The sequence below is a fragment of the Aedes aegypti genome, chromosome 2, assembly GCF_002204515.2.
Source record: "Aedes aegypti strain LVP_AGWG chromosome 2, AaegL5.0 Primary Assembly, whole genome shotgun sequence".
NCBI lineage: Eukaryota > Metazoa > Arthropoda > Insecta > Diptera > Culicidae > Aedes > Aedes aegypti.
In genome coordinates, this window is record NC_035108.1 from 263,985,122 (window position 1) to 264,012,860 (window position 27,739).

Sequence of the window (27,739 nt, forward strand, 5' to 3'; positions counted from 1 at the left end):
TACCAGACACACTCCAGTTTCAGGATGACACTCGTTACTGCGACCACTGCAGTCGCATGGAAGACTCTTCCCGACGTAATCATCAATCGTCTCGGGTAGCTTATTCGGAATCTGCGGCTTAAATCGATAGTAACCAGGTCCTGGGTTTTGACACGATAATCCACTGTATTGAGCAGGGCAAATGCATCGTTCAATTCCGAAAGCATGATTGTTTTCTGCGCCGGCTACGAAGATTCCCATGTCCAAGGTAACATTCGTCAATCTGAAAAGAAGAAGATCCATGAGACTGGATCCAGCTATAACGAAAGATAAATTCACGTACAAAACTTGACGGAAGTTTGTGCTGATGGTGCCTCGAACGAAAATATGTCTTACGTCTTGTAGTGCAACCATCAGAATTGCTCGAGTGATTACATTTCCATCGTAATGATTTTTCCAGAACCTTTCGTGCAGTAATGTCGAATGCTGAATTACTTCCTCTCCGTACACTATCTGATCTTCATAATAATCCAAAACTAGTTCGTCATGTGTGTGTAGCTGAACCAAGGGAAATTGTCGCAGCGATCCTTCCGGTATATTTTGATACGCCCCTACCGTAACCAAAGTAAAGTTCAGCAACCCTCCATAGCTTGTGGTGCGATCGCCAAGAAACTGTGATGGAAGTTGAAAGTACAATGGATATTGAAACGCGCTGTAAGCTCCAATCGAAACATTTCCCGTTGAGCTGGGGATCAAGTCTAAGTTGTTCATGGTTTTAACCTCAGACAGCTCTCTGTTAGTTCTGGTGCCCTCCAGTTGGATTACTACAACGTAATCAAAATCATACTCATCCACATCTTTCACTACATACTCAACGCTCAGATTCCGCGAGCCTTGTAAGCGAATCTGTCCCCATGAAAGCTCACTCTGTTCACAATCCTGAGATCTACCAAAGCAGAAGCATCTCGTGCATCCGTCGGGGTTCACCGAGGCCAAACCGAAGGTAGCCGATTTACACTGATCGCACTGGCGTCCAAAGGTCATCGCTTTACAATGACACTGGCCGTGTTCATCACAGTCCAAACTACCGTCAGAATTAGGAATCGATCCCCGCTCATCACAGTCACACCGGCGACAGTTCGGATAACCGTAGTAACCGATGGAACATTCGTTGCACTGCCTTCCCGTGTAGCCTTCCTTGCAGTTACACTGTCCGGTACCGCTGTTGCATGTCTGCCCAATAGAGCCTGCAATATCGCACTCACAGTGCCGGCATCCCCTCTGGAACACGTTACCCCAGGTGTTAACAGCGCAGATACGACACTCGTGGCCGTGACTGTTCGGTGGGCACACACATCGGCCGGTGTCCGGATCACACACGTACGCTGCACTCGCACATTGCTCACACCCTGAATATGATTTAAAAAAATAGAAGAAGAGGATCATTAGTTTTCAAAAAAAAACTGCAAAATTGTTGGAGCAAAAAGAACGGAAGGAACGTTGATGAAACACAGTGCACTTGGAAAAATTATATAAACTACTAGCTAAAGAAGGAATCGTCGGTCAAGAGTTCGTCTTTCCGGGAGATGGTTGAAAAATCCTAGAGAAACTAGGTTAACGTGAAAACTAAGTCGCAAGAAGAAGTGGTGTAGCTCAAGGACTTGGACGAAAACATTAATGCAGATGACTTATCAGCGGAGTGACTAACAAGTGCTATCTAGAAGAAATACCTATGATAATCCAGTAAATAACAGTGTAGAGAGGAATCTAGATTCGATTGAACGCTGCTTATAAGTTGGAGGTGATCTGCAAGTGGAATTTGGATGGTGGTATGCTCGCTAAGCCGCTCCTCGAGTTACTAAATAGATGTTTCAGGTGCATGTTATTTGGTCACAGAGTTTAGAAGAGAGCGATAATCAACGATACAGCATTTTGGAATCTGAATGTACGGCTTTGTAAAAAAGGGTCCGATCCACAAATTTGATGAAGATAGTCTACAGTACTTCAACAACGTTAAACCCGCAGTTACGTCGATGAATAACATTAATTGGAGGTTAATTGAATACGCTATGTGCGTAATCTTAGAGAAAATCAGGAAATTTACTACAAGTTATACAACAATGGCAGCTGGAGGTAAGATACAATCTGCGCCAAGGTTACCGTGGTGAATCAAAATCCGGACGGTACCAATATCCGGACACTCTTATGTTATTAATAAATTAAAGTGAAAATTAAGTGATAATATGACTGGTTTTTATTCACTCCCTTTACTTTTAACAATATTAAGCATATAACATTTATTTCTGATCTAGTAACCATCGTCAAATAATAAATAAAAATAAAAACAAATAATTTGTTCGTGTTGGACGTCATTTCGTCGCGGTCCAACTCCAATTCAAATTTTACGATCGACGAACGCGCGAATATCGTTTGAGTGCAGAAAAAGTTTGTGAACTATATTTTTATAAAATGTTCTAACCATAAGTGTTTAAGAAGAGATATTTTGGATGTTTGGGGACTCCGCTGTTATACAATAAGTTGGAAATATATATTTATCAGTGTTTAAAAACACTATCCGGGATTTCGAGCCATTGTTTTCAGATCCGGACATTGTCTAAAAGACCAACGTACAAGCAGTGTAAGTAAGTTTTTAGAAATACAAGTAAGAGAAAACTTGAAAAATAATTAGGGGAAGCATAGTAAGTTATCAGAATTAATCAGAATCCAATTAAACTTTCATAATTACATTTCGAGCCACATCGACTGCAGTTCAAGCAACATGTACTTCGGCTCAGGTAATAAAACCACTTATATTACAAACGTGCCATTCTTTTTCACATTGTAGGGCAAACGTGGACATGAAGTTTATTAAACATTGATATTTCATCGTATGTTGATATGATTTTATTTGAATTAAACGAATATTACATACTATAAAACCGATGTCCGGATATCGATTCAAAAGTGTCCGGATTTAAAGACATCGTTTGTATCAGGTGTCCGGATTTAAAGACAAGACATGCTCTTATATTTAAATGATTTTCATATTAAAATAATGGTTTTTACCGAAAAGATCATCACTTTTGTGAAGATCTTGATTGAAACAATGTAAGGTACCGCGGGGCAAGTGGGCACGAAAAAAACGATAGTTCAAACGAATTGTTCAATAAAATTTTCAAATGTCAATATTTTTCAAATCCAACAACACAATCACGTTTTGGCAACATATTTGCTGGTGTGTGCATGAAATTAATCGAATAATTTCAAAATTGTGAAAACCTTGGAAGAAAGTTTTAGAATGAGCCAATGGACGCAGTTACCTCGCTAAGCGGGGCAAGTGGGACACATCCAGTTTCATGCGTTAATCCACATCAGTAAGTCAACCATTACAATAATAGGATTGTTTAGTCATAGATTTTTAATTATAAGTACATATTTGATGTACATAAGGGATCAACCATAAAATACGTTACGTTTTAGGAAGAAACCATTTATTTAATAGTATGTCACCTCACATATAATATTAACTGAAAATTCCTCAATAAAAGCGTAAAGAGGAATTAAACATGTTCAAAATATATCATTTATAAGTTGTTAATTAAAATGTAGAACATAAACAATCAATAATTGACGAAATTATAAATATGTTTTGTTATTATTTATATGCATGGCAGAAAACCACCTTAAGGGATGGAATTGTTTTCCATCACTACTTAATTTGGTTGAAATAACAAATAAAGTTCAAATAACATAGAAAAGTAATCGTTCTTATGATGCATTTCAAATTTCAGCTGTGTGTTAGTTCAATTTTGAAGTCGTATTTCAAAAATCAAAAATTATTAAAAAAATAAAGAATAATGACACTTTTTTCTCCCTCTTATGCAATTACGTAATTTGAGGTTGATCTTTTTTGATAAAAATCATTTGTTTGAATGTTTTAGTGCTACTCTCTAGCAAAATGTATGAAACGTGTACGAAAAGTTTTGATTCTGGTTTTTGTTTTGGTAGGTCCCACTTACCCCAGGTACAAATATATTTTGGGGTAAGATAGACCATCAAAAATTTCATATGAAATGAAAACAAAATACTGGTTTATCGTTAGCAGCTTGTAATAATACTAAAAATTATAGCTTACTGATGGAAATTCGATTTAAAACTCATTTATTTGTTGCGAGTCAATGCAAGACGTGAAACGTGTCACAATTTGTCATGCAAGTTGAAAATGGCGCTGAACTGACAACTGTTACATAAACCATATGGTAATTAAAAAAAAACAATATGTTTAGTACTAAATACATTCCTTGTCATTGTATCTTTAACTTTCTAGAAGAATACCCCCATGAAATACTTTTCCTAGTTGAGCTATGACGAAACGCCCCACTTACCCCGAATTCTCACTTGCCCCGGGGTACCTTATTAAACAATATTACTTTAAGAATTTCCAATAACAACACACTCATATTAGAGTTCGAACATTTATGTCGCCTTAAGCGTCCGGGTATTGATGCATCACGGTATAATACTCAGTACACTTCGTTCTGCTTGGCTTTGAACCATCCCAAGTAACCGTACAGCTGTATATAGTTGCATCAATATCACTTTATATGCTACTATAAAATATGGCATTTAAAGTCATACTGCATTCCATGTCTCATTAATGCAGCATTAAAGTGTAAATACAGCTTCATTTCCTAGCTCTATGTTGGCAATTGCTAAAGTATAGTTACTGTCTGTACCGTATAAAAGCTTTAGCCAAAGTGTAATTAATGCATGAAGGAAACCATTAGTTAAGATCAAAAATAGAAACACAAAAATATTATTGTATTTTTTTGTTAGTTGCACACTTAGATTTTATTTCGTTGTTCGGTAAATTTTCTTACCGAAAACGAACTGTAAAGAAATATTTCACCGAAGTTTCTGTATTACAGACGAGCTCTACCGAAAATCTGCAATAATTAGCAAAATCTAAACGTCATTTCTCTGTTTCCACCGAAATCGTCGACTATTTTACCGAAAACCTTGTAAGTTGTGAGGATTCACCGTAGACTGCAAATTTTTACCGTACATCAGTACATAGTGTTGCAATGCCTTACCGAACAAACGGTAATTTGAAATGTTTGAGTCCACCATATTTGTTTGTAGAAGCAAAATTTTACTGAGAAAAACGAAAATGCATTATCGGCGTCGTTCAATGGATAAAGGTCAATTACCGAATAAGTCCAACGGTATTAACAAAAAGTAATCCAAATTGTTATTTTCTAGATGGAAGATGAGACATCCATTGCATCAGCTTTGTTTGCTAGAGGAGAATTGCTGCAAACGGGCCAGGACTGTGGCATCAGTGGATTTTTGCAGCATACCTTTACCACCCTTTACGTTGTTGTTGAGAGTATTTAATGTTTTTCGCGAAGCGAAGAATCACAGGAGCAAAACTCATGTATACATTACCATTATTTTATTTCAGTGGAATTAAACTCATGAAAAAATAAACATGTCTAGAATAATACAAAATGGGGATTGTTTAATTTAATATCAGTATAAATTCTGTTTCTCAATCATCCTATCCAATACCGACCGCCAGCGGCGCATACTTACTTCGATTGTCATTCGACTTTCATTTGATTGTCATTCGATTGTCATTCGATTGTCATTCGATTGTCATCCGATTGCCTTTCGATTGTCATTCGATTGCATTCGATAGTCATTGTCGTTGGATTGTTATTCGATTGTCATTTGATTTTAATTCGATTGTCATTCGATTGCCATTATATTGTCATTCGATTGCTATTTGATTATCATTCGATTGTCATGCGACTTTCATTTAATTGTCATTGGATAATGTTGCGATTGTCATTCAATTATCATTGTAATTCGATTGCCATTTTTTCGTTATTCGATTGTAATTTGATTGCCATTCAAATCATTGCAAAGCCATGCCAATGCCATTACTGTGATATAGTCTTACAATTGCTTTGTAATAGTAAAGCCATTAGGGTGCAGAGCTACTTGGGCACTTCCATGATTCACTTTGGCATCGGGGGTTTTCCTCGGCCGAATTATCTGAAACTTTGCATGTGGAAGCGCTTCAATACGACGCATATTGTAGCCAAATATGAGCTTCGTAGCTCTCAAAAAACCCCACTGCCGAAGTGAATCAAAACTGCCAAGAATAGGATCCGGCTCCCTACATTGTATCTTGACATCGAGATCTCAACAACAATCTAAATATTGAGTAATAAATCAGGAAATTATGGTCTTGAAATCTCTAAATTAAAACCACAAAATCAAATTTTGAAAATTAAAATCTGGTAATCAAAATTTCGGAACCAAAATCTTACAATCTAAATCAAATCTCGAAAACAAAATCTCAAAATCGGAATGTTGAAATTTTGAAATCTGAATCACGATATGGAAATTTCGAAATCGAAATCTCAAAATCGAAGTATCAAAATCTCAAAATCTGAAAATTGGAATCTCGAAATCGAAATCCTGGAATCAAAAACTCAAAATCTCGAAATAAAAATTTGCAGTCTACGGTGAACCCTCACAACTTACAAGGTTTTCGGTAAAATAGTCGACGATTTCGGTGGAAACAGAGAAATGACGTTTAGATTCTGCTAATTATTGCAGATTTTCGGTAGAGCTCGTCTGTAATACAGATACTTCGGTGAAATATTTCTTTACAGTTCGTTTTCGGTAAGAAAATTTACCGAACAACAAAATAAAATCTAAGTGTGTAGAAGCGAAAGACGATGAAAAGGCATTGACAACTTATCGAGCCTTAGGAAAAAGATTCGGTAGGAAGTCAGACATATGGCTCACGTCGAATAACGATGGCGAATAACTGCTTTGACATTGACCAAAACAATAATTCTGTGCTGTTTTTTATTTGAGCGATTTCTCTTCATCGATCCTCTCTTTCGCTAATAACTTCGCCAAATTAGATAAATTTGTAATATTTCTTGTTAAAGAAGCAAGGTATAGTGATTCCTCATCCTGCAGCACAAAAATGTGTTACGAAAAAAGAAGCAGTTTTCTGCAATAACGCAAAGAGAACAACGATTAAAAGAAATCGATGAATGCAGATAAGCCCTTATAAAAAAAAAACAACACAGAATTATTCTTTTTTCAAAAGGACTCAATGTCTGACATGGTTGTTTACATGCATTAATTGGCATTGTAAAGTGGAGGAACCATCGGGATGTAGCCTTCATCTGCCATAAATTCGAAGAGGCGCGCAGGAAACTACCCAAATCGAACGTAGAGAATATCGATGAAGTGAAGTGTCGCGAGGTAAACACATTGGACGCCATCGACAGAATAGTAAAACAAAAGAGGAAATTGTGCATCGATCAGCATATTAGCTTTATTGGCTATATCAGCTAGGCTCTGAGTCCTCATCAGCGTAGGTCCGGGCATCAGTGAACCGGAAGCTCTGCTCCACCACAACCAGTCAGTCAATTATGGTAAAATGCATTGTTGTTCTACGTATCGGGTTCAGAAGAACTTGCATTGCTAGAGAATTCTATAACGGAGTAGCGTACACAAACCGTAGACGATTAGTTGAGTAGTTCATTACGCTACCAAGTTTCAACCACTGGTGCGCCGGTAAATCGGACGCCCGCTTACAACTTGAATCACCGGATCAACCTTAAGAAGTAGGGTAACTCGGTGTAATACGCCCCATCGGGCCAATACGCCCCTCTTCATTTTCACGGGATTGAGGCTTTTTTTACACGTAAATATGATCACATATCTTGAATATTCGCGAAAAAATGATGTTGTGCATATATGTTCTTTGGGAAGTATAAACAATCAATAGAAATTCTAAAAATATCGAAAATCCGGTTTTTGGCGTAAAATTATGCGTCCGATAAGCAAGCCTTACCGTATATGAAGCCCATCCTTTACTATTGTACTTGTTACATAAACTTTTACCGGAAGAAGACTGCTAATGGACCCCTTTAAGCTTAGCAAGTGGTGGAATTCTCTTTGGAAACATTTCTACAACGCTGTGGACCTTTTGTCTATGGGAGGGGCATATTGCCCGGGTTGTTTTGAAACGTAAACATTGGGACCGTTTACGCTTTTTTGAAGCAACCTGGAAAGAGAAAGTTGCGTGCAGAGAATGACCAACTAAATAAGGAAACCTTGACATAAATATTTTAGAAGTGATACATTTGCTACTGTGATAGAGCAGTATTTCCTTAAGGAGGGCGTACTACACCTTTTTACCTTAATAGAGGTAGCAGCAGATGAATTTCATTCGAGACAACTTTCTTTGTCGGCGACCTTTTCGTTGGAGTAGGCTAGATCAACATTAAGCATGTAGTACAAATGAAATTTTAGCTATTCCAGATCTTGTCAGTAGCCCATTACGTACCACTGAAGACCGTTTGTCGAAGAGCAGCATGCCAAGGACGTAGGAGTTTGAGACAGAACTTTTCTGCTTAGCCTAACCTGGACAGGCAATGTTTCATGGATGGAAGAAAAATCAAAACTAGTTCAGTTTAGGGACATCCATCAAATACGTTTTCCGAGAAATTCCCGACATTCTCATCAATTTTGTGGCGATATTATACTTCGAAATTGTCAGATATGGCCCGTTCCAACTGCAGGTTCTACGTAGTTTTGCACATCGTCGAACGTTGCTCTGCTCAATCTTGTTAGTTCCTCGGATATGCCAGTGTCTTCTATGATCTTCCAAAGCCTAAACAGTCAATACTGTCTTAAGCAGCCTTAAAATCGATGAACAGGAATTCATGTCATTTCTCGGGGATTTGCCACTGTGAAAAGATAAAACTAGCTTGATATTTTTCCACGAGCTCATTTTCCTACGGAAGATAAACTGATCTACCAACTTTTACGGCCACACCCTGAAGAGTTCAACTCCGATACCATCCTTGCCAATGGCTTTGTTGGTTTGAGCTGTGGCATTCTGAACATCCCCCATCGTGAGAACTGATCGGATTCAACTACCCGTTTCCACGTAGCTATCACCTTCACTGTCTTGACTTTCTATGCCTGCGTGTTCTGCATCGTTCAGGTTCTCATCGCAGAGCTGCGTCTGCGTCAATCATCTTGAATTGGTCTTTTTTTTTTTTTTTTTTTTTCTAAGCAATGGGGGGATAATCTGCTCAACAGACGCCGTGTGGGGTTAGGGACCATTTACTACATGCAAGCAGTAAACAGGACTACACCCCCGACCCACTAAACCATTTCCATTGCCGCCAAACCCTTCGTCTCTCCGGGACCACCAAGAAGGCATTGCTTCGGAGAGGGGCTATTGCACATCGCATCCTCCAGGTTAGCTGCGTAGCCATGCAGCAACGAACATCGATGACACGCTTATGGGGGTCCACCAAGGTAGCATGCTGGCGCATTGCCAGCTTCCCGGGTGGTCCTTACCTCCCGTTGTCCGCTGAAGGCGGGCAGGGTCGACCACTAAGCCCGCGCCCAGCTGCACCGCAGGTATCAAGAACTGATACTGCGGGCTTCGCAATTTGACCTACTGAAGGCTCAGGCCCTATCAGCTAGCACCAGCTGGGATTGCTGACGAAGGGGCCTCCACCTGCCCCGAACAACCAGAGGCTCGTATCCACCCAGTAGGCCGGCGCCACGACAGCAGCGCTACCAGGATGTTCTCCCCGCGGCCACTTAATCGCTGTAAGGGTCGATTTCGACCGTAGGGCACCGGTATGACCTACGTAGCCGACTGCGAACCCTTGGACCACTTGTTGTTTAGCGTCTGCACTAGCCACTCCTCGAGTCCACTCGCCACCTCCTTTGCAGTTCCGAGACGATGTGGGTGATAGCCGATGAAACGGCATTCCAGCCAAACTCGTCTTCACACATCCTCTGGACCAAATTGTCCGGAGTCGTGTCGCGACCGCATGTGGCTAACATGCGGTCACGCATTGTGCGGAAACGCGGGCACACGAACAAAACGTGTTCCGCCGTTTCCTCTAAACCTGCACAAACTGGACATTCGGGAGAACCCGCATGACCGAAACGGTGTAGATACTGTCTAAAGCAACCATGGCCCGAAAGGACCTGTGTCAGGTGGAATGTTAGTTCCCCATGGCGCCTATTGACCCAGATATCTAACCTCGGAATCAACCTGTGAGTCCACACTCCCTTGGTGGAACTGTCCCACGCACGCTGCCATTTGACCATGGAGGCCAGTCTGGCAGTCCTGCGTATGCCTCTTGTGCCGCGCATTTCGAAGCACTCTATGTCTTCCATGATAAGGATACCAATAGGCACCATACCGGTGATGACGCAGAGTGCATCGTGTGACACGGTACGGTACGCGCTCGCAACCCTCAGGCACATTAGCCTATAAGTACTCTCTAGCTTGCTACGGTAGCTCTTGGTACTTAAGGCCGTGCCCCAAGCCGGGCCACCATACCTCAGTATGGACGAGGCGACACTGGCCAGAAGCTTTCGCTTGCTGGCGTACACCGCAGAGCTATTGGACATCATCCGGGACAGTGCCACAATAGCTGTGGAGGCTCTCTTGCAGGCATAATCGACGTGGCTACCGAAGGTAAGCTTATCGTCGATCATCACCCCCAAGTGTTTGACGGAGCGCTTCGAAGTGATCGTGCAGTCGCCTACACTGATCACCGCTTGCTGCACCGACTTTCGGTTGTTGACAACAACCGCCTCAGTTTTGTGGTGAGCCAATTCCAGTTTCCTGGAGCTCATCCACTCCTCCACAATTGCGATCGAGTGGGCTGCAGTCAATTCCACTTCTTCGATCGATTCACCGTAGACCTCCAGCGTAATATCGTCGGCAAAGCCAACGATGACCACACCCGCCGGGAATTTTAATCTCAACACCTCGTCATACATGACATTCCATAACACCGGGCCCAGGATGGAACCTTGCGGGACTCCTGAGGTTATGTGAAAGCACTTCCGACCCACCTCTGTGTCATAGACTAATACCCGATTCTGGAAGTAACTTCCGAGAATCTTGTACAGGTACTCGGGTATCCCCAGACGCAGGAGCGCATCGGCAATAGCCGCCCAACTGGCACTATTAAATGCGTTCCTTACATCCAGAGTCACTACTGCGCAGTAGCGAATCCCCCTCCTCTTACGCTGGAGTGCTATCTCAGCGGTTTTCGTAACCGCCAGAATAGCGTCTACGGTGGACTTCCCTTTCCGGAAGCCGAACTGGTTGCTTGAGAGACCATTTACACTCTCAGTGTACCTCAACAGTCTGTTGAGGATGATCTTCTCGAGCACCTTCCCCGCCGTGTCAATCAAGCATATTGGTCTATACGCCGACGGGTCACCAGGTGGTTTCCCCGCCTTTGGCAATAGTACCAGGCTCTGCCTCTTCCACGCATCTGGAAATACTCCCTCGTCCAGGCATATCTGCATAGCAGATCTGAACATACCGGGAGCCTCCAAGATTGCGACTTTGAGGGCCAGGTTTGGAACTCCGTCCGGACCTGGTGCCTTCCCCATGCTTAGGGATTTTGCAATCCCTACAAGTTCCTCATCGGTTACTCTATCCTCATCGCCAGCCCCAATCCCCGGCTGTCCTACAAAAGGAGGCCATGGGCTAGGGTTGTGGCGCGGGAAGAGCCCCTCGATGATCCCCTCCAGCATCTGTGGAGATTGCTCCGTAGGAGCAATTGCACCTCTTGTCTTCGCCATAACGATCCTGTAGGCATCACCCCACGGGTTCACGTTGGCACTCTGACAGAGTCTCTCAAAGCAGGCCTTTTTGCTTGCCCTTATCTCGGACTTCAGCGCGACTTTGGCAGCGGTGAACACCGCCCGTCGTTCTTCACGCTCCTGCTCGGTACGTGCTCGCTGCATCCGCCTCCTGGCCCGTAGGCAGGCGCGGCGCAGGTTCGCAATTGCTTGAGTCCACCAGAACGTCGGTGGTCTCCCATTTCTAGGGTGGACTTTCCTAGGCATGGTCGCATCGCACGCACGCGAAAGCACCGCTACCAGTTCGTCCCCGCTTAGGCCGAGTAGGTTACGCTCACGACGGAGCGCCTCCCTAAGTACTTCGTCATTGAAGTACGATGTCTTCCACCTACGAGGGCTTGGCCGTGACCTAGCCGCTTCCTCTACGCGCTGCCTGCTGTTGTTGTAGTCGATACTGTAGCGAACCGCCAGGTGGTCGCTGTGAGTGTAGGCATTGTCTACCCTCCAGTTCGAACTACTCGTTAGGCCAGGACTACAAAAAGTAACGTCGATAATCGACTCCGCTCCGTTTCGGCTGAAGGTACTTTTGGTACCAACATTAGCCAGATCGACATCTAGCACGGCCAGTGCCTCTAGCAGGATTTGACCTCGCTGGTTCGTGATGCGGCTTCCCCATTCCACGGCCCAGGCATTGAAGTCACCCGCTATTACTACTGGCCTTCGCCCTGTCAACACGGTCGTCATGCAGTCCAGCATCTGCGTGAACCGCTCGGTCGACCAACTCGGAGGCGCATAGCAGCTACAAAAGAGGACCCCGTTTACCTTGGCGATCACGAAGCCCTCGTAGGTAGTAGACACCAACTCCTGCACGGGGTATTTACCCGTCGTCCATATCGCCGCCATTTTTCCGGATCCATCCACGACCCAGTTGCCGTTGCCGGCGGGTACTCGGTATGGGTCCGATATGATGGCGATGTCCGTCCCCCACTCAGCAACTGACTGGTACAGCAGTTGCTGAGCTGCGTCACAGTGGTTCAGGTTCAGCTGCGTTACCTGCACTGTGACTTTTCGTTAATGGCTCGTTTGAAGGTCGGGCACCTTGAGCCTCCCGTTGGATGATTGTTGTTCACGGACTTGCCGGAACAAATCAAGCACTTGGGAGGGTTCTTGCAGCCTAGTGCCTTATGACCTTCCTCACCACAACGCCTACACAACTTGGTCCTATCAGGGCCTTTACAGCCCCAGGACTTGTGTCCTGGTTCCCTACACCTAAAGCAGATCACCGGTTGCTCATGTATGTTCAGTGAGCATACTGACCAACCAACCTTGATCTTGCCTACCTTAGCGGACTTATTTGCGTCCGCCACAGGTAGGTGTACTAAGGCCACCTGAGTACCTGCCGGACCTTTCCGTAGCTGAACGGCAGCGGTGGGCACCTGAATCTCGCACTGTTGCCGCAGTGCTGTGACGAGCTCTTCTGCGTTGGTGATCTCGTCAAGGTTCATCACCTTCAGAGTCACTGACTGCGTCAGAGCCCTCACTTCGACACCCTCGCCAAGGACCTCTTCCGCCAAACTTTTGTAGGCGGCGCCCTTGCGCTCCTTGTCGCGCTTAAGCTCGAGAATCATTTCACCTGTACGAGTGCGTCTGACACTGCGTACGTCGGCTCCAAGATCTGCGAGCTTCGCGTCACTGCGCATCGCCTTCAGGACTTCCGAGTACTTGGACTCTTCCGTCTTGATGATGATCGCATCACCCTTTTCGCGCTTGGCACCTACCCTCCTACTTTTCTTAGGCCTGGTATCCCTGCGCTCCTGAACTTCCTGCTTCTCCTTCTTCTTCTTTCTCACTACGGTTGTCCAGGGGGCGTCCCCCCCTGATCCGCCCTAACCTGTGGTGATTGAGGACCTCTCAAAGGTCGCAACCCCCTGTTCCCATCACTCCGTGAGGGGCCAGCCTTTTCGGGCCCACCCTTCTCGGCTTTCCGGGACGCCTGGCTGGGGTCCGATTTTCCGGCACTTCTGCCGGTTTTCGGGGTTAATATCCGCCTGGCCTTGCGAGCGCCGCCGGGTAGCTCCTCCCCTGACGGCTGCCTCGCGCGCTTCTGCGATTGCTTGTTGTAAGCATTCGCTTCCGCACTTTTGGGGCTACCCGCGAAAACGAAGGGCTCCGTCTGGGTAGACTTCGGCACCTTCAATTTCACGGGTTCTGCCGCAGCCACAGTCGCCATGGGTTCAGCATGGTTCTGCTTGGCCGCGAACATCGACTTACGAAGTCTGAACAGGGCCTGCTTGAGGTCCTTGCTGATGTTAGACTTCGAGGACGCAAAGTCAATTATGGAGTCGAGCTGCTGTGCAGCCACTTCCATCGCAGAGAACCCATCTCTACTTTTATTGATGGCCCTCATCAACCACGCTCCATCCATAACCTCACCCGATGCGTTAGCCGGGGATGAAATATGGTTTCCAGCTCTGGCACTACGTGCACTGCTGCCTCCTCCTGCTTCCGCTCTCCTCAACGGAGACCTAGCTAACCCACTTCTTGCGAAGGGGTTCGCTTCCCTACTACTGCTACTACCTGCACTACTACTATTATTTTGATTTTGGTTTAAGTTTGTATTCATGATTGGATCCCACGAGTAGCACGGGAAAAGAGGTCCACCACGCCAGAGCCCTGCATTAACGCGGTAAGGGACAAAATACTGTGAGGGGTGCCCAGGTGCCCCACAGGCTCCGTCTGCCAAGATGCTCCCATCCTTATGCCTGCACACTTTGGTCCACGCCACGAAGCCGTAGCAGGATGCGTTAAGCTCCTAGTATAACTTCCAAGATTCTTGAGAACTTGACTTATCGAAATTGGGGAACTGTTTGTCATTAGATATTGAAAGTGTATTGTTTAAATAACCAGCGTATTTGACACGAGCAGTGAAAACTGGTCAAGCATAATATTGACGAAGTGCTAAGCGCCTGCAATGTCCGATTATAATACTACTTTCGTTCACATATTCTTGGATATGATCAAACATAAGTTAGAATATGAATTGGAGGGTTGAATGAAGGAAGTGTTAGGTGGTAAATTACTGGACATTGCGTACCATGCATGTATAAAAAAGACCCCATTTGTGGTCCTTAGCCTCTTGTCTAGTAACTCCTATCTCTATCTCCCCGCGTTGCCGTCTGGGGTAGTCGCCATCGGAAAGATCGGGTAACCAACCCCGGTTTGACCTTTTTTTTCTGTTCGGAACATAAACCACTGCGACCAATATTTAATCTATTGTAGTATATCCCGTGTCCTTTGTTTAGTGCATATCGTGTTACATTATTACTATTGAGAAGTGATAAAGTATTCGGTTTTCTTACAGTTGTAATTCCTAACTTGATCGCAGGAAAGGATTCTAATTGAAAGGTTCCGCTATTTATACCCTTTGAAGAATGTCGTGGGTACACTCTCCACAGGCGCGCCCCTTTATCATTCAAAATCGGATCCCTTGATAAAGCCAAGAAATTACACTGATATTGTCCATGCATCAGAATCCTAGTCCTTACTTCTTCAAACTAGAGAACTAAATAAATAAAAGATTAGAAAACAAATTGTTGTATTCGACTCATTTTTTTTCCTAGTCTCAAGATCATTCTCGGCAACCGGGAAAACCGAGACTTGTCACTTTCAACAAGGTTTAAAATTGTAACAAGGACTAAAAAAATATTCCTTTGATTACTATAATAACCTGTTCTCATCGTTTGAAGCAGTCAGGACTAGGGTTCACTGGTAGATCTTTACCCCACAACGCACCCGGTGATCTACCCACGTTATGGGTCATAACCTTGGTCATAACCCGGTGAGACCTTGGTCGTATGCTGTCAGGGAAAGGGGGCTCCTCTCTTTGGAGGGTGTAGCTTATCAGAGCGTCTGTTCTCCATGTAAGGAGCGGCTGATCATTGTCACAGTGCCAGCGTGGGACTCTAAACAGTGCTGTGCATGATGGTTCTCTGTCGAGACAGGGAGTTGGTACAGGCCTCACAAGCCAACCGTAAACATTATTAGTACAGGAAGCATACACTGTATATACGCACCGGAACTGCAATAATGCATGGAACTGTAATTCTCTTAATTTCTTGGGAAGTACCCACATTCTTTCCGACTTATTGAGGGTCCACAAGTTCGACATCGTAGCGCTGCATAAAGTTTGCTGGATATAGTTGACGGTACATACGTATAGGGATGGTTATGCCACTGATAAACATACATAACACTGTAGAAATTTCCATCGACCACTCATTTAACGATCATTTCCAATTCGGTATGTTACAAATCTCACAACCAGAGGCACGCGCATAGTTTTTCTTCGCATTTGATGTTTCACACTACCACCATCTGCAGGTCTTGTTGAACGAAACAGTATTTCGTGCAACATGCTCATCAGATGGTGATGGAGTAAACTGGGCTATGGATTTTGAAGAAATTTCTTCTGGGTGTCACGTCTGTTTGTCTGTGGTTATACCATCTATCAAAGTTGCGGCAACAGACACGAGTTGGGCACAGCTTTAATCGTGATGGGCGAAATGTGGTAGCCAATCAACAACCGAATGTGCAAGTTGAAGATCAAAGGCTGTTTCTTCCATATTTGCATAATCAACGTCAAAATCGTTCTCGGAGATGTCAATGCTTAGATGGGCCAGGAGGAGCATTTCAGATCGTTTATAGGGAAGTTCAGCGCTCACCACTTTACGAACAAAAACGGCCTTAGACTAATTGATTTCGTCACCTTCAAAACATTACCATACGTAGCACCTATTTCCAGCACAGTTTCCCGTGTCGGTACACCTAGAGATTACCCTAACAGACTTTATCGTTCTCAACAAACGCGTATCAAGAAACTCAATGCATCCCGCAATGGATTTGTGCCACCAGCCGAAATGTGCTGAGATATATAATGGAGGTATCTTGACAGACGAACGTGAGATGATTGAAAGGTAGAAGCAGCACAAAGATGAATACACTATGGTTTTTTTTTACACGGTCCCCCGTGCCGTGCAAAAAAATTCCGTGCAAAAAAAAACCGTGGTAATTCTGGAATTTGTGTTAAAATAAACCGTGGTAATTCTAGAATCCGTGGAAAAAGTACCGTGTTAATTCTGGAATCCGTGTGAATAGGAAAAAAAGCCGTGTTAATTCCGAAATCCGTGTAAATAAGTAAAAAAACCGTGTTATTTCCGAATTTTGTGCAAAAAAAAGTACCGTGTTAATTCCGAAAGGCGTGTAAAAAAAGCCGTGTAAAAATAAAGCGTGCAAAAAAAAACCGTGTAAAAAAAGACTTTAGTGTATTTGAATGGCGCAGATGATGAATACCAAGGCAGCAGGATAAATGGATGTTAAGGATGCTATCAAACATCTCAAGAGCAAAAACGCAACTGGAAAGGATGGTATCGGAGCGGAACTTATCAAAATGGGCTCGGACAGGTTCGCTACTTTTCTGTGCCATTTGAAGTCCAGGATCTGGGATACAGTACAGCTACCGGAGCAGTGGAAGAAGAGGTTATATACCCAATATACAAAAAGGGTGACAAGTTAGAATATGAGAACTATCGAGCGGTCACTATTCCTAACACAGCCTATGAAATGCCTTTCCAGATCATCTTTCACCGTCTATCGTCGCTAGCAAGCAGATTTGTGGGAAGTTATTAGCCACTTCATCTGTTTCGCTGACGACTTAGACATTGTCGGAAGAACGTTCCATTATACCAGGCTAAAACGTGAAGCAGCAAGGGTTGGATTGAAGGAAAATACGCCAAAGACGAGATATCTGCTGGCTGGAGGAACCGAGCGCTCACATTGGCAGTCATGTGATGATCGACGGAGATGAGTTCGAGGTGGTGGATGAATTTTCTACCTCGGATCATTGGTAACGTCGGATTATAACTGCAGCAGAGAAATCGAAGATGTATCATTGCCGGAACTCGTTCTTACTACGGATCTCCAAAAAATGGTGTTCATCTCGAATCCGGTACAAAATAAAGAGGGGCGCAGCTAGGTGGTTTGACCAAGTGGAACAGGATCTTGGAAGTGTAGAACGATCGAGAAATCGGAGCCAAGCAGCCATGGACCGAGTTTATTGGCGTAACATTGTGGCGCAAGTCATGTCTTGAAGGACGTACCGCCATCAAAAGTAAAATAAAGTAATGAAGGAATGCCATAACTGACAAAGTGAAACAAGTGGTTTAACTAAACGAGGAACGTGATAGTAAGAGATCTGGTGCAATTCGAAGATGATGTGAATTAATGTGGATTGATGTCCGAAAGTTATTGAGAGTACGATAGTATTAACCGGAATCCGTAAAAAGGATAAGTAGATATATAAACATCGCAAAAAGCTAATAAAACATAAAGAAAAAAAGTCATACTTACTCTTACACCCTTGACTAGAGAACCCGTAGTAGCCCTGCTGGCAGCGGTCGCACTTGACGCCTTCGACACCGTCCTTACAGAAGCACTGGCCGCTGTTCGTATCACACTCGAGTTTGCCGCTCCCGTTGGGATCGCACGAGCACGGAATGCACCCCACTCCGGACTGCACATTCCAGTAGCCGACCATGCACTTGTTGCACTGACGACCCATGACGTTGGGCTTGCAGACACACTGTCCACTTTGCCGGTGGCACAACCGGTTTGCCGATCCTTCCACGTGGCAACGACATCCTGAAAGAATCAGAAAGAATGGAAAGGGAAATCGTATCAGTCCATTAGTCTCGCGTTGGAAACAGTTCGGTAGATCTGAAATTCGATACCAAGTACAAAAAACAACACAATCAGGAAAAAGCCTTGATCTTGATCGGCAACTGAAAGCGGTCTTCCCGAAAGGGCCCGAAAATATGTAAACAAGGAAGAGATGACAAAATGCTAATAATCGCGATCGTATCAATCGCCGGGCGCGGGTTGTAGGATTGAAAAATGGGCCAAAACGTTATTTATGGGCTCGTAATTACACGCTCGGTGCCGTGGACGTTCGGGTCGATAAACAGGGATATCCCTTTCTCTGCGCTCTTTTGGCCGCAATTCAATTTCTTCGTACATAAATATATGCGGAACAGATCTGTCCCACTCGATAAAGATCGATGCGGATCGGCTTCGTGCAGCCAGAAGTCCATGTCACTCATAAATCTTGGGAGCGATTTCGTGGTACCTGGGAAGGGTGCCGAGTGAGTGCGGACTTTGCCATCGACCAATTTTACAAGATTTTTGCATAAATCTTTTTCTTCGGGACACTGCCAAACGGGTCTGGTTTTCTGGCAGCAGTTTTCGACCATCGGAGTCGCAAAGATCGTAAACTTGTGATAGGCATTTATCGTATCTCCGAGTACGCGTATCGAACTGATTTATGGGATATCTTGAATAAATCAAATATTTGATTAATAATTATTTATTGAGCTGCCGAAAGCAATTTCAGGATATCATGGTGAAGTTGATTGCTGTTGGTACATGTGGTTATTGGATGTCCGAATTTTGACATTGAATGTTGGAAAACTTTTTGAATGATAATCTGATGAAATTTGTAAATGATAAAGAGAAGTTATGAGGTAGTTCTCTGGTATCCTGATGAAATTCATAGAATTTCGTAAACCACATAAGTGTAAAGAAAGACTATAGCTACCACGAATGTGTTAAAAACAACACCATCTGAAAATTTAGGTTTCAAGTAATATTTGTTTCGAGACGCCGCCCAAGAATTGGTCTGACGCTTCATTCAAATTACAGTTAACTCTCCCTTACTGGATATTCCGTATCTCGATATCGAGTTAGAGAACAATAGTAAAAGTTGGTTTTCATGGCTACCTTGATGGTCTCTTCGATCGCATTTGCACTAGTTTTGTGTTCTATAACTCGATACCTCCCTAACTCGACGGTCTCTTCAATATTTAGTTATGGAGAGTTGACTATGAATAACAAATTCTTATGATGTTTTCAGATTAGCTCTTGATTATCTAATATTGTTTAGCCTACATTTTATGGATTGGATAAATTGCTTTGGCCGGCAAAGACATTTTATATAAAGAATGTCGGTCTTCCAAGGAACATCGATTGATTGATTTGACTTTATTAACGAGATTTTTAGCCCTGGGCTAGTTCATCTCGGGACCAACGGCTTTACTTCCCTTCCGAAGGAAGTCGTCACTATAACTTTTTTTTACGTCATAAGTGACTATGTCGGGGATGGGATTCGATCCCAGGTCCTCGGCGTGAGAGGCGAGTGTTCTAACCACTACACCAGGTCCGTCCCCAAGGAACATCGAAGTATTTTCAAAACCGGATGGCCAATGATCAATATCGTCAAGGATTTTAAAGCTAGAAGACTTTTTTTATTGAAAACTTGTGAAAAAAATGGTGCAAAAATATCAAGAAACAGAAAAGTTTTATAATTTGTGATAAAAATATGAAGCTCATGGTAGAGGGGTTAATACCTTAAGCATTCCGAAGAGTTCACAATGAATTCCAGGGAGGTTTTCACAGAGCATTCGGAGATTTTCAAAAATTCCCAAAGCGGACCTTCTAAGGTTTTAGAGAATTCCATAGTATCCTTAAAAGCTTATCACAGGGGAATCTGAAAGATTACCAAGAGTTTCCAGTGTCCTCAAGAATTCGCAAGTGATTGACTAAGATTTATAAGGGTTTCCAAGAGTTCCTAGTAGCTATCAGAGATTCGATAGATTCTGGTGTTTTGTGACGAACTCAAGCGGTTCATTGAGGTAACAATAGTTTTTCATGGGTTTACAAGAAGTTCCCAAGGGATTTTCATGTTTATGATAACTTCCCAAAGCGTCCCCAAGGATTTTCTTAGGGGCTTAAGTTGTTCCTTGACACTGCCATGGAGTTCTCCATGCATTAGAAACTACTTAAAAGCATTTAAAAATCAATTAGAAGTGGGATCCTCGAATAGTTCATTTATTGTCTTGGCTGCTAAGGCACGTCAGGAGTTGATCATCAATATTAAATGCCTTTTCCCGATCACACAGTGCGTTGCTCCATAGACAAAAATCAAATTTCAAGTTATTTTTTTCGGCGATAATAAGTATCCAAAAGTGTTTATAGATAACATCGGCTGTTGAAACGTGTATTTATAAGATTCATAAAGCACTAAAACGACTACAACAAGCGTCGAAAGTGACAGTTGTCGGAGTAGCAGAAAAACTTAATTTTGTCGCATGTTTTCAACATTACTTTCAACCAGTACGGAGGGCGTTGAAACCAATATATTCAATCAAAATTTAAAAGAGAACATGTTTGAAGGTTCGTTAAGTATATTTGATGGGATAAGCACACCAATTTTAACTTTGAATATGAGAAATCGGCACGATGAGTTGGCTATGAAATCAAACTTATAAAATACTAACATGTAACTTTGGTTATCAATTCAAAAAAAGTTCCACCGAGTTCCACTCTAAATCACTCACAGACATCTTTTTCAGAGTGTCCTCTAAGAGGTCTGAAAGATACAGCTGCAACTCCCTGCAACTCTTCGAGATTTTCAACTATTTTTCGGTAAACTCCTTAATCAGCACAAGTATGAAAATGAGTTGTTTGTGATAAAAAATCCGAAAATCTCGCAACGCTATGTGGTCAAAGCTGAACCAGACATTACACCAGAGCAAGTTTATGTTTAAAATAATATATTTTAAATGAAGTTTCCAAGATTTTATTCAAATTTTATGGTAAATACTAAAAAAAATTAAAATGTGCGCATTTTTTTTGCATAAAAACGTATAAGTCACTTTTGCAGCTACGAGTGTGAAGAGACATATTTGCAAATAACTTCTTACATCATTATAGGCAATAATAGTACAAATTACAAGGTTTTTGTTGGAAAATATTGGAATTGGCGCTTAGGACAGTTTTGCGATTATGCGTATACTATATGTCATTTATGCAAATTGCAGCTCTTTTCACCAGAAAAAACTTTTCCTTTCATACCAAGGTGCTTAAATGGCTTGATCTTCCAGTTTTGATTTTTGTCCCGCATCTCCATACATTCAACGCACTGTGGATCAGCCTGAATAGCCGTGTAGTGTCTGTTGCGATTGTTTCAATTGGTCTTCCGATTCCATGGCATGCTCTTGCATGGTGAGCGACGGAATTGAGACCAATCGTTTTCGGTCCGCGTGGCGCGAGTGCGAAAAGAGATTCGCGTTAGTAGTGTGTGGTCTTCCGATTTCATGGCATGCTCTTGCAGGGCGAGCGAAGGAATCAAAACCAATTGTTTTCGGTCCACGTGGCGCGAGTGTGAAAAGAGATTCGCGTTTGTAGCAGAGATGCATTTGAACGTGTTCTGTTCATGTTCTGTTCAAAGCTTGTGCTCACGAGAGCCGTGTTCAAGTTCGAACAATCTTCATCGTTTGATCACAGCGCGCTGTTCATCTCATGGCAACCGTTTTCATTGTCATTTGTTTTTCTCCTTGCATGTCGCAAAGACAGAAAAACCTGATTCCTGGTGAGTAAACATATTTGCTAATAAACGAATTGCTATTTTTAAGTATCATTTTCGTTTCAGGATCAGGAGATTCTAAAACAAAGCATGGAAGAGTGTCCAAAAAATTTCGGGCTTCAAAATTGTATGCCTTAGAACATCGATCCCGGAACCACATTTTGGAGTTTTCTTGATGGACTTGGCTGCTGGTCATAGTATTCTGTCAAGGCGCGAAACAAAATGAAAATATTTTTACCATCTCAACATATTTCTATAAATCATTTGTCGATCTAAAGAAATTTTCTTAACATTCGAGGCATTATCTATATAAATAAAAATGGAGTAGTGTTTGTATGTCACGAAATGACTTCCGAACGGGTCAACCGATTTGAATGATTATTTTTCCGTTTTATTCTTCAAGTGTTCCGACGTGTTTGTGTGTATAAAAAACCCAGGATATTCACCGGTAAAGTTAGAAAAAACGAGCGTGAACGGAACTGGCATTTTGTATGGGACGATCCATAGCGTTTTCAACAGCCTACTTGATGGCAAGACGAAGTTTGCCGGGCCCACTAGTAATAAATAAAACCATTATCCATTTATTCATTTCCCAGTTATCGATTGAATTTCGTGTCACATTTGAAAGAAGTTTATAAGGTGGGATGATAACCGTATGATTACCATCCGATTTTCGATAACGTTTCGCTAAAGAGTGCAAGTTCTAAAGAGCTGAAGATTGGTCCAACTTGGGATATAAAAGTGACCTAATAAGGGTCTGTCTCTCCAACCTCATAGTCTTTTGTTCACAAAAGAATTCAAAAATTGGTTTGAACTATGACGTTTGGCCCTCCTGAGCGAATTTGCGTTGTATTCAAATGTTGGTAGATAGAAACGCTAATTCGTAAATGTAAAATTCTGACTTTGGAGATCACTACTTCGTGATCAATCTAGTTACCGTGTGTGTGTTCAAAAAACTGAACTTGAACACGAGAGCAATAAAATGAACATTGGCGAACGCTCACAGATCATGAGCGTTCAAAATGCATCTCTGGTTTGTAGTGTGTGGTCTTCCGATTACATGGCATGCTCTTGCAGGGTGAGCGAAGGAATTAAAACCAATTGTTTTCGGTCCACGTGGCGCGAGTCTGAAAAGAGATTCGCGTTAGTAGTGTGTGGACTTCCGATTACATGGCATGCTCTTGCAGGGAGTGTGAAGGAATCAAGACCAATTGTTTTCGGTCCACGTGGCGCAAGTGCAAAAAGAGATTCGCGTTAGAAGTGTGTGGTCTTCCGATTCCATGACATGCTCTTGCAGGGTGAGCGACGGTATGTATGCTTCAAATAAAGCTGAAAATTGTGGCTACTCAATCAAGGATGAAGGATCAATTGGTGAGCTCATTTCATGCTTTTTTTAAATCTATAAAATATATATGCACATGCTTTCGTCCTAACAGCTGTAGGAATGTTGCTTTTAGCTATTTGTTCAACAAACTTTGAATGTTTTGTCACTTCAAGTAACGACATTATTTACTCCTATTTGGAAATTTTCCACGACAATTGAAAATATTATATTCCTAAGCCCGTTTATATCTCACAAATAATCGTTTATCATGGTCTAATCGCTCATCATAGTGAATCCTGTGACCCAACGATCCTCCCCATTAACAACCATCCCTCCCAGTAACCTTTGTGGAGATGCAGAGGAAAACATGGTCTCCAAACAGCAAAGGTTACACACTAACATTCCTTCCCTCAATCTCACCTGACTGCAAGGACGTGGCCCGCGCCGTTATTGACCATGTATAAATAGAGGCACTGAATTATGCACTCTGAAGAAGATTATGGCCAATCCCAGCCGAACTTCTAGTTGATTCTTTGTGCATCTTCACTGACTTTGGTCAATCACGGAATAGCAACCATTGATATGTGTAGTCAGTCTAACCTAAGCTAAGCTAAGCTAAGTATTAGGACGATGTTTCGGGGGCGGGCAACCACGCAACTACTGGAAGGTTAAAGGCGCAATGGAGAGAAGCTTGTAAATAAAATAGTTTCATGTGTCCATAACACGCATCGAAACGGTATAAGATTGTAATAATACACCCGATTCTGTTTTTGCACGGATTTTTTTTACACGGCCGTGCAAAAAAAGTTTCCATACATTTTTTTCCGCCAAAACCTTATTTTTGCATGAAACGTCGAGAAATGGTGTTACTTTTTTTGCACAGTTTTTGAAATTTTGAACTGAAAACTTTTTTTGCACGGTACGCATCCCCCGTGCAAAAACAGAATCGGGTTTAATTCGAAAATATCAATTCAGGAATATAATATGATTTATAAAAAATATTATTAAAATCAATATTCAGTTTTAAATAGGAAATAAACTTCAGAGGTCGAGTACAGTAAAGCTGAATGACGTAAGAAACGAGCAATTCGTCGAACCATAACACAGGCAACGAAACTAATAAATCACTAAAACTGCCACTCGCAGAAATTGTTAAACAAGCACTCATAATCGCAACTTCCTTATGAGAGCACCCCGGGAATAGCCATGTAGTGACTGTGTATTGCAACCTGACCCAAAACATTAATTTTACACTCGCGAGAGCTGATACACGCTCTCCATCCAACGATCAATGAAAGTGTCGATTGAGCAGAATCGATCGCTGACATTGCAACAACCATCCATCAGCGGGTAATGTGTAATACGTCAGTCATTTTTGCTCCTCGGCGAAGGGTTCGCTTCCAGTTGGGATTCGTGCCGCGAGCACGCGATTCCGCTCACGCAATAGTGGCGGGACGAAGACGACGTCGCGCCGGGGAGTTCAAAATGTCAGATGATAAAGTGCCTACAGGCCATTTCCTGTGTATGTTCCACTGACACCGTGCCGCTGAGGAGCCACTAGTTCGTCGGTCAGGTTCGAAGAAACGGGAAGGAACGTGCCGAGTGCTGAAGCGGTTAACTTGAAAATGGCACACACAAACCGGTAGCATGCTTACCGTCATACTAAGGGGTATTTGGCAAATGTAACTGGTCAAAAGAAAATTAAAACAATTCCCCAGATTTAGAAATAATGCTCTTCATATGACACAAAATCAGTTGAGGAATAATACTTTATACTCAATTTTCCCTTATTTACGCTTATGTTACCGCTGAAGCCTTCCTTAGCAGAGTGGTTAGCGTCCGCGGCTACATAGCAAAACCATGTGCCTTGGTTCGATTTCCGATCGGTCCAGGATCTTTTCGTAATAGAAATTTCCTTGATTTCCCTTGGCATAGAGTATCATCGTACCTGCCACATGATATACGAATGCGAAAATTGCAACTTAGGCAAAAAAGCTCTGAATTAATAACTGTGAAAGTGCTGATTGAACACTAAGCTGAAAAGCAATTCTGTCCCAATGAGAACGTTATGCCAAGAAGAATATGTCAGTTGATTTTGAAAAGAATAAATAATATAAGACTTGATGTCTTCATTGAGAAATAAAATAGAAAATGTCATATAGGGTAGGTGTACCAGTTATGGCCATAGTGGTTCCCTATTTCGCCATACGTGATGATTTGAATGTCTCAACATTTTGAAAAGTTTTTTTGTGTTTTAGCAGTAAGATATAGGATGTATCTTGATGTTAAAACATTCAAAAAGATTAAAAATGTAAAAGCTATCCGAATTTTGCTTATGGCCAAATAGGGAACCACTATGTCCATAACTGGTACACTTTCCCTAGATAGTCCAATTCTTAAGTTTGATTTTACAATTTTTTACGGTACCGATAGGAGAATAGTTTGAATGGTATTTAATTGTGGAATACGTCATAAGAAATACACGAACTGTTCAACCATACGTTAATTATCCTTAATCGTTTTAGGTCTGTAAGTCACCCTTTATACATCAAAACAACATTCAAACCATGTTTCGCTACGAATATAAACAAATAAAAAAAAACTCTCACAATACTTTTGGCCAGCTTCATTATTCAAATAGCTCTTAGTGTGTCGGTCAGCACTGCACTCTATCGAAGGAAGCGTGAGGAAGATTGAAGCTGGGATCTCCGGGAGAGGTCCAGGTCTATAAAGGCGATTGTTCAATGTGCTCAGTAGCGCAAGTCTACTACACACTATAGGGAAGCGTATTGGATTGGTGCTGATTGAGAATCGCCTACTCAATGGGCTGTAAAAACGGCACGTTTGTGCATCTGTTGTAATGGATGTTTGTTCACAGTTGCTCCATTCATCGATCGATCATTCATGGCTTCCAGTTGTTGCTAGCTTTTGCAGTGTTTGTACAAACGAAATAAATCAAACACACTGATCTAGTTCCGTGGCAGAGAGGTTCAAGTGAGTTATGACAGCTTGTTCTCGGCAGTTTAACCCTTTTGTGTCTGTAGTTAAATTTTTCTGATTGCAATTATAAAATGTAATATGTAACATAATAGAGTATACAAAACAATGCATATATTTTATTTTGTAGATATACGGGAAAACCATCCCGGTTCTGTAGAACGGCTTTATTACCTTTTATAAGAGTTAGCTGACCTCATCGAAATAAATTATAATTAGTTTCAGATTCCAGATCAACTTCTAGTGTAATCAAACTCGAGCACGCAGTTTTCTCTTGAACTGCATGACGTTGTTCATCGTTTGGATATCTAAATCAAAAAATACCTCAACTAATATTTGCCTCAACCAAATTGCGCGATACTCATCCCGAAAAAAGAATCTTGATTCTCTCCCGGTGATCTCAAGTGTTATTTCCCCATTGGAATGCCTCTGGTTTTGGGCAATTCACTTTGCATCAAGTGTGAAAATCTTATAAACACAATCAAGCGCACAGTTTCCTTGACCGGACCTCTATCGCAATTTTTGGCCAACCATTTCTCAACCGTTTGGCAGCAGCTACGAAAATTTTCCTGGAATTCGTTTACGCAGCGTCAATACCTCTAGGTACTTCAAAGCAATTCAAGTGGGAAACTGCTGGAATCCAATCGATCTGTATTTACCTTTCCTGTTCCGTACCGTGAAGTCAAGTGATGCGATCCAGTCTCTACTGCATTGGGAGAGGGGTGCTGTTTATGCTTCATATTCGTGGTAGGACTAAACAGTGGCACCCGTGTGCATATTGATGGATACCTACACTGGTGTAGATTTAACGGTGGTATCTTTCTCACTGACCTACATTGACCGCATTCGAGCACTAGAATAGGCCAAATATTTATGTATTTTGAGGTCATGGTACAGTCAATTCTCCCTTACTCGATATTCTGTATCCCGATACTTCCCCTATTTTGCACGGTCCCTTCAATATAGCATACTTTGACCCCTCTGGGGCCTTTCTTAACAAAGTGGTTAGAGTCTGCGGCTACAAAGCAAAGCCATGCTGAAGGTGTCTGTGTTCGATTCCCGGTCGGTCCAGGGTCTTTTCGTAATGGAAATTTCCTTGACTTCCATGGACATAGAGTAGCATCGTACCTGCCACACGATATACGAATGCTAAAATGGCAACTTTGGCAAAGGAGGCTCTCAGTCAATTACTGTGGAAGTGCTCATAAGAACACTTGACTGTTGAGCTGCTGAGAAACAAGCTGTGTCCCAGCGAGGACCAAATTCCAAGAAGAAGAAGAAGACCCCTTCGT

The 27,739-nt window shown here is 42.5% G+C and overlaps 1 protein-coding gene across 4 annotated transcripts in view; it reads right to left on the reverse strand.

Annotated features, from left to right (window-relative positions):
• LOC5570897 (laminin subunit alpha-1) overlaps positions 1–27,739 on the reverse strand; it is a 547,286-nt gene that overhangs the window by 10,962 nt on the left and 508,585 nt on the right. For all 4 annotated transcript variants that reach the window (XR_002500521.1, XM_021844981.1, XM_021844982.1 and 1 more), the window contains exons 12-14: positions 18,058–18,348; positions 323–1,388; positions 4–262 (exon numbers count right to left, since the gene is read on the reverse strand). Coding sequence is in view for 3 of the 4 variants with exons in the window: in XM_021844981.1 (XP_021700673.1) it covers positions 4–262; positions 323–1,388; positions 18,058–18,348 (1,616 nt within the window). In the remaining variant the exon portion in view is untranslated. The remainder of the gene's footprint in view (positions 1–3; positions 263–322; positions 1,389–18,057; positions 18,349–27,739) is intronic.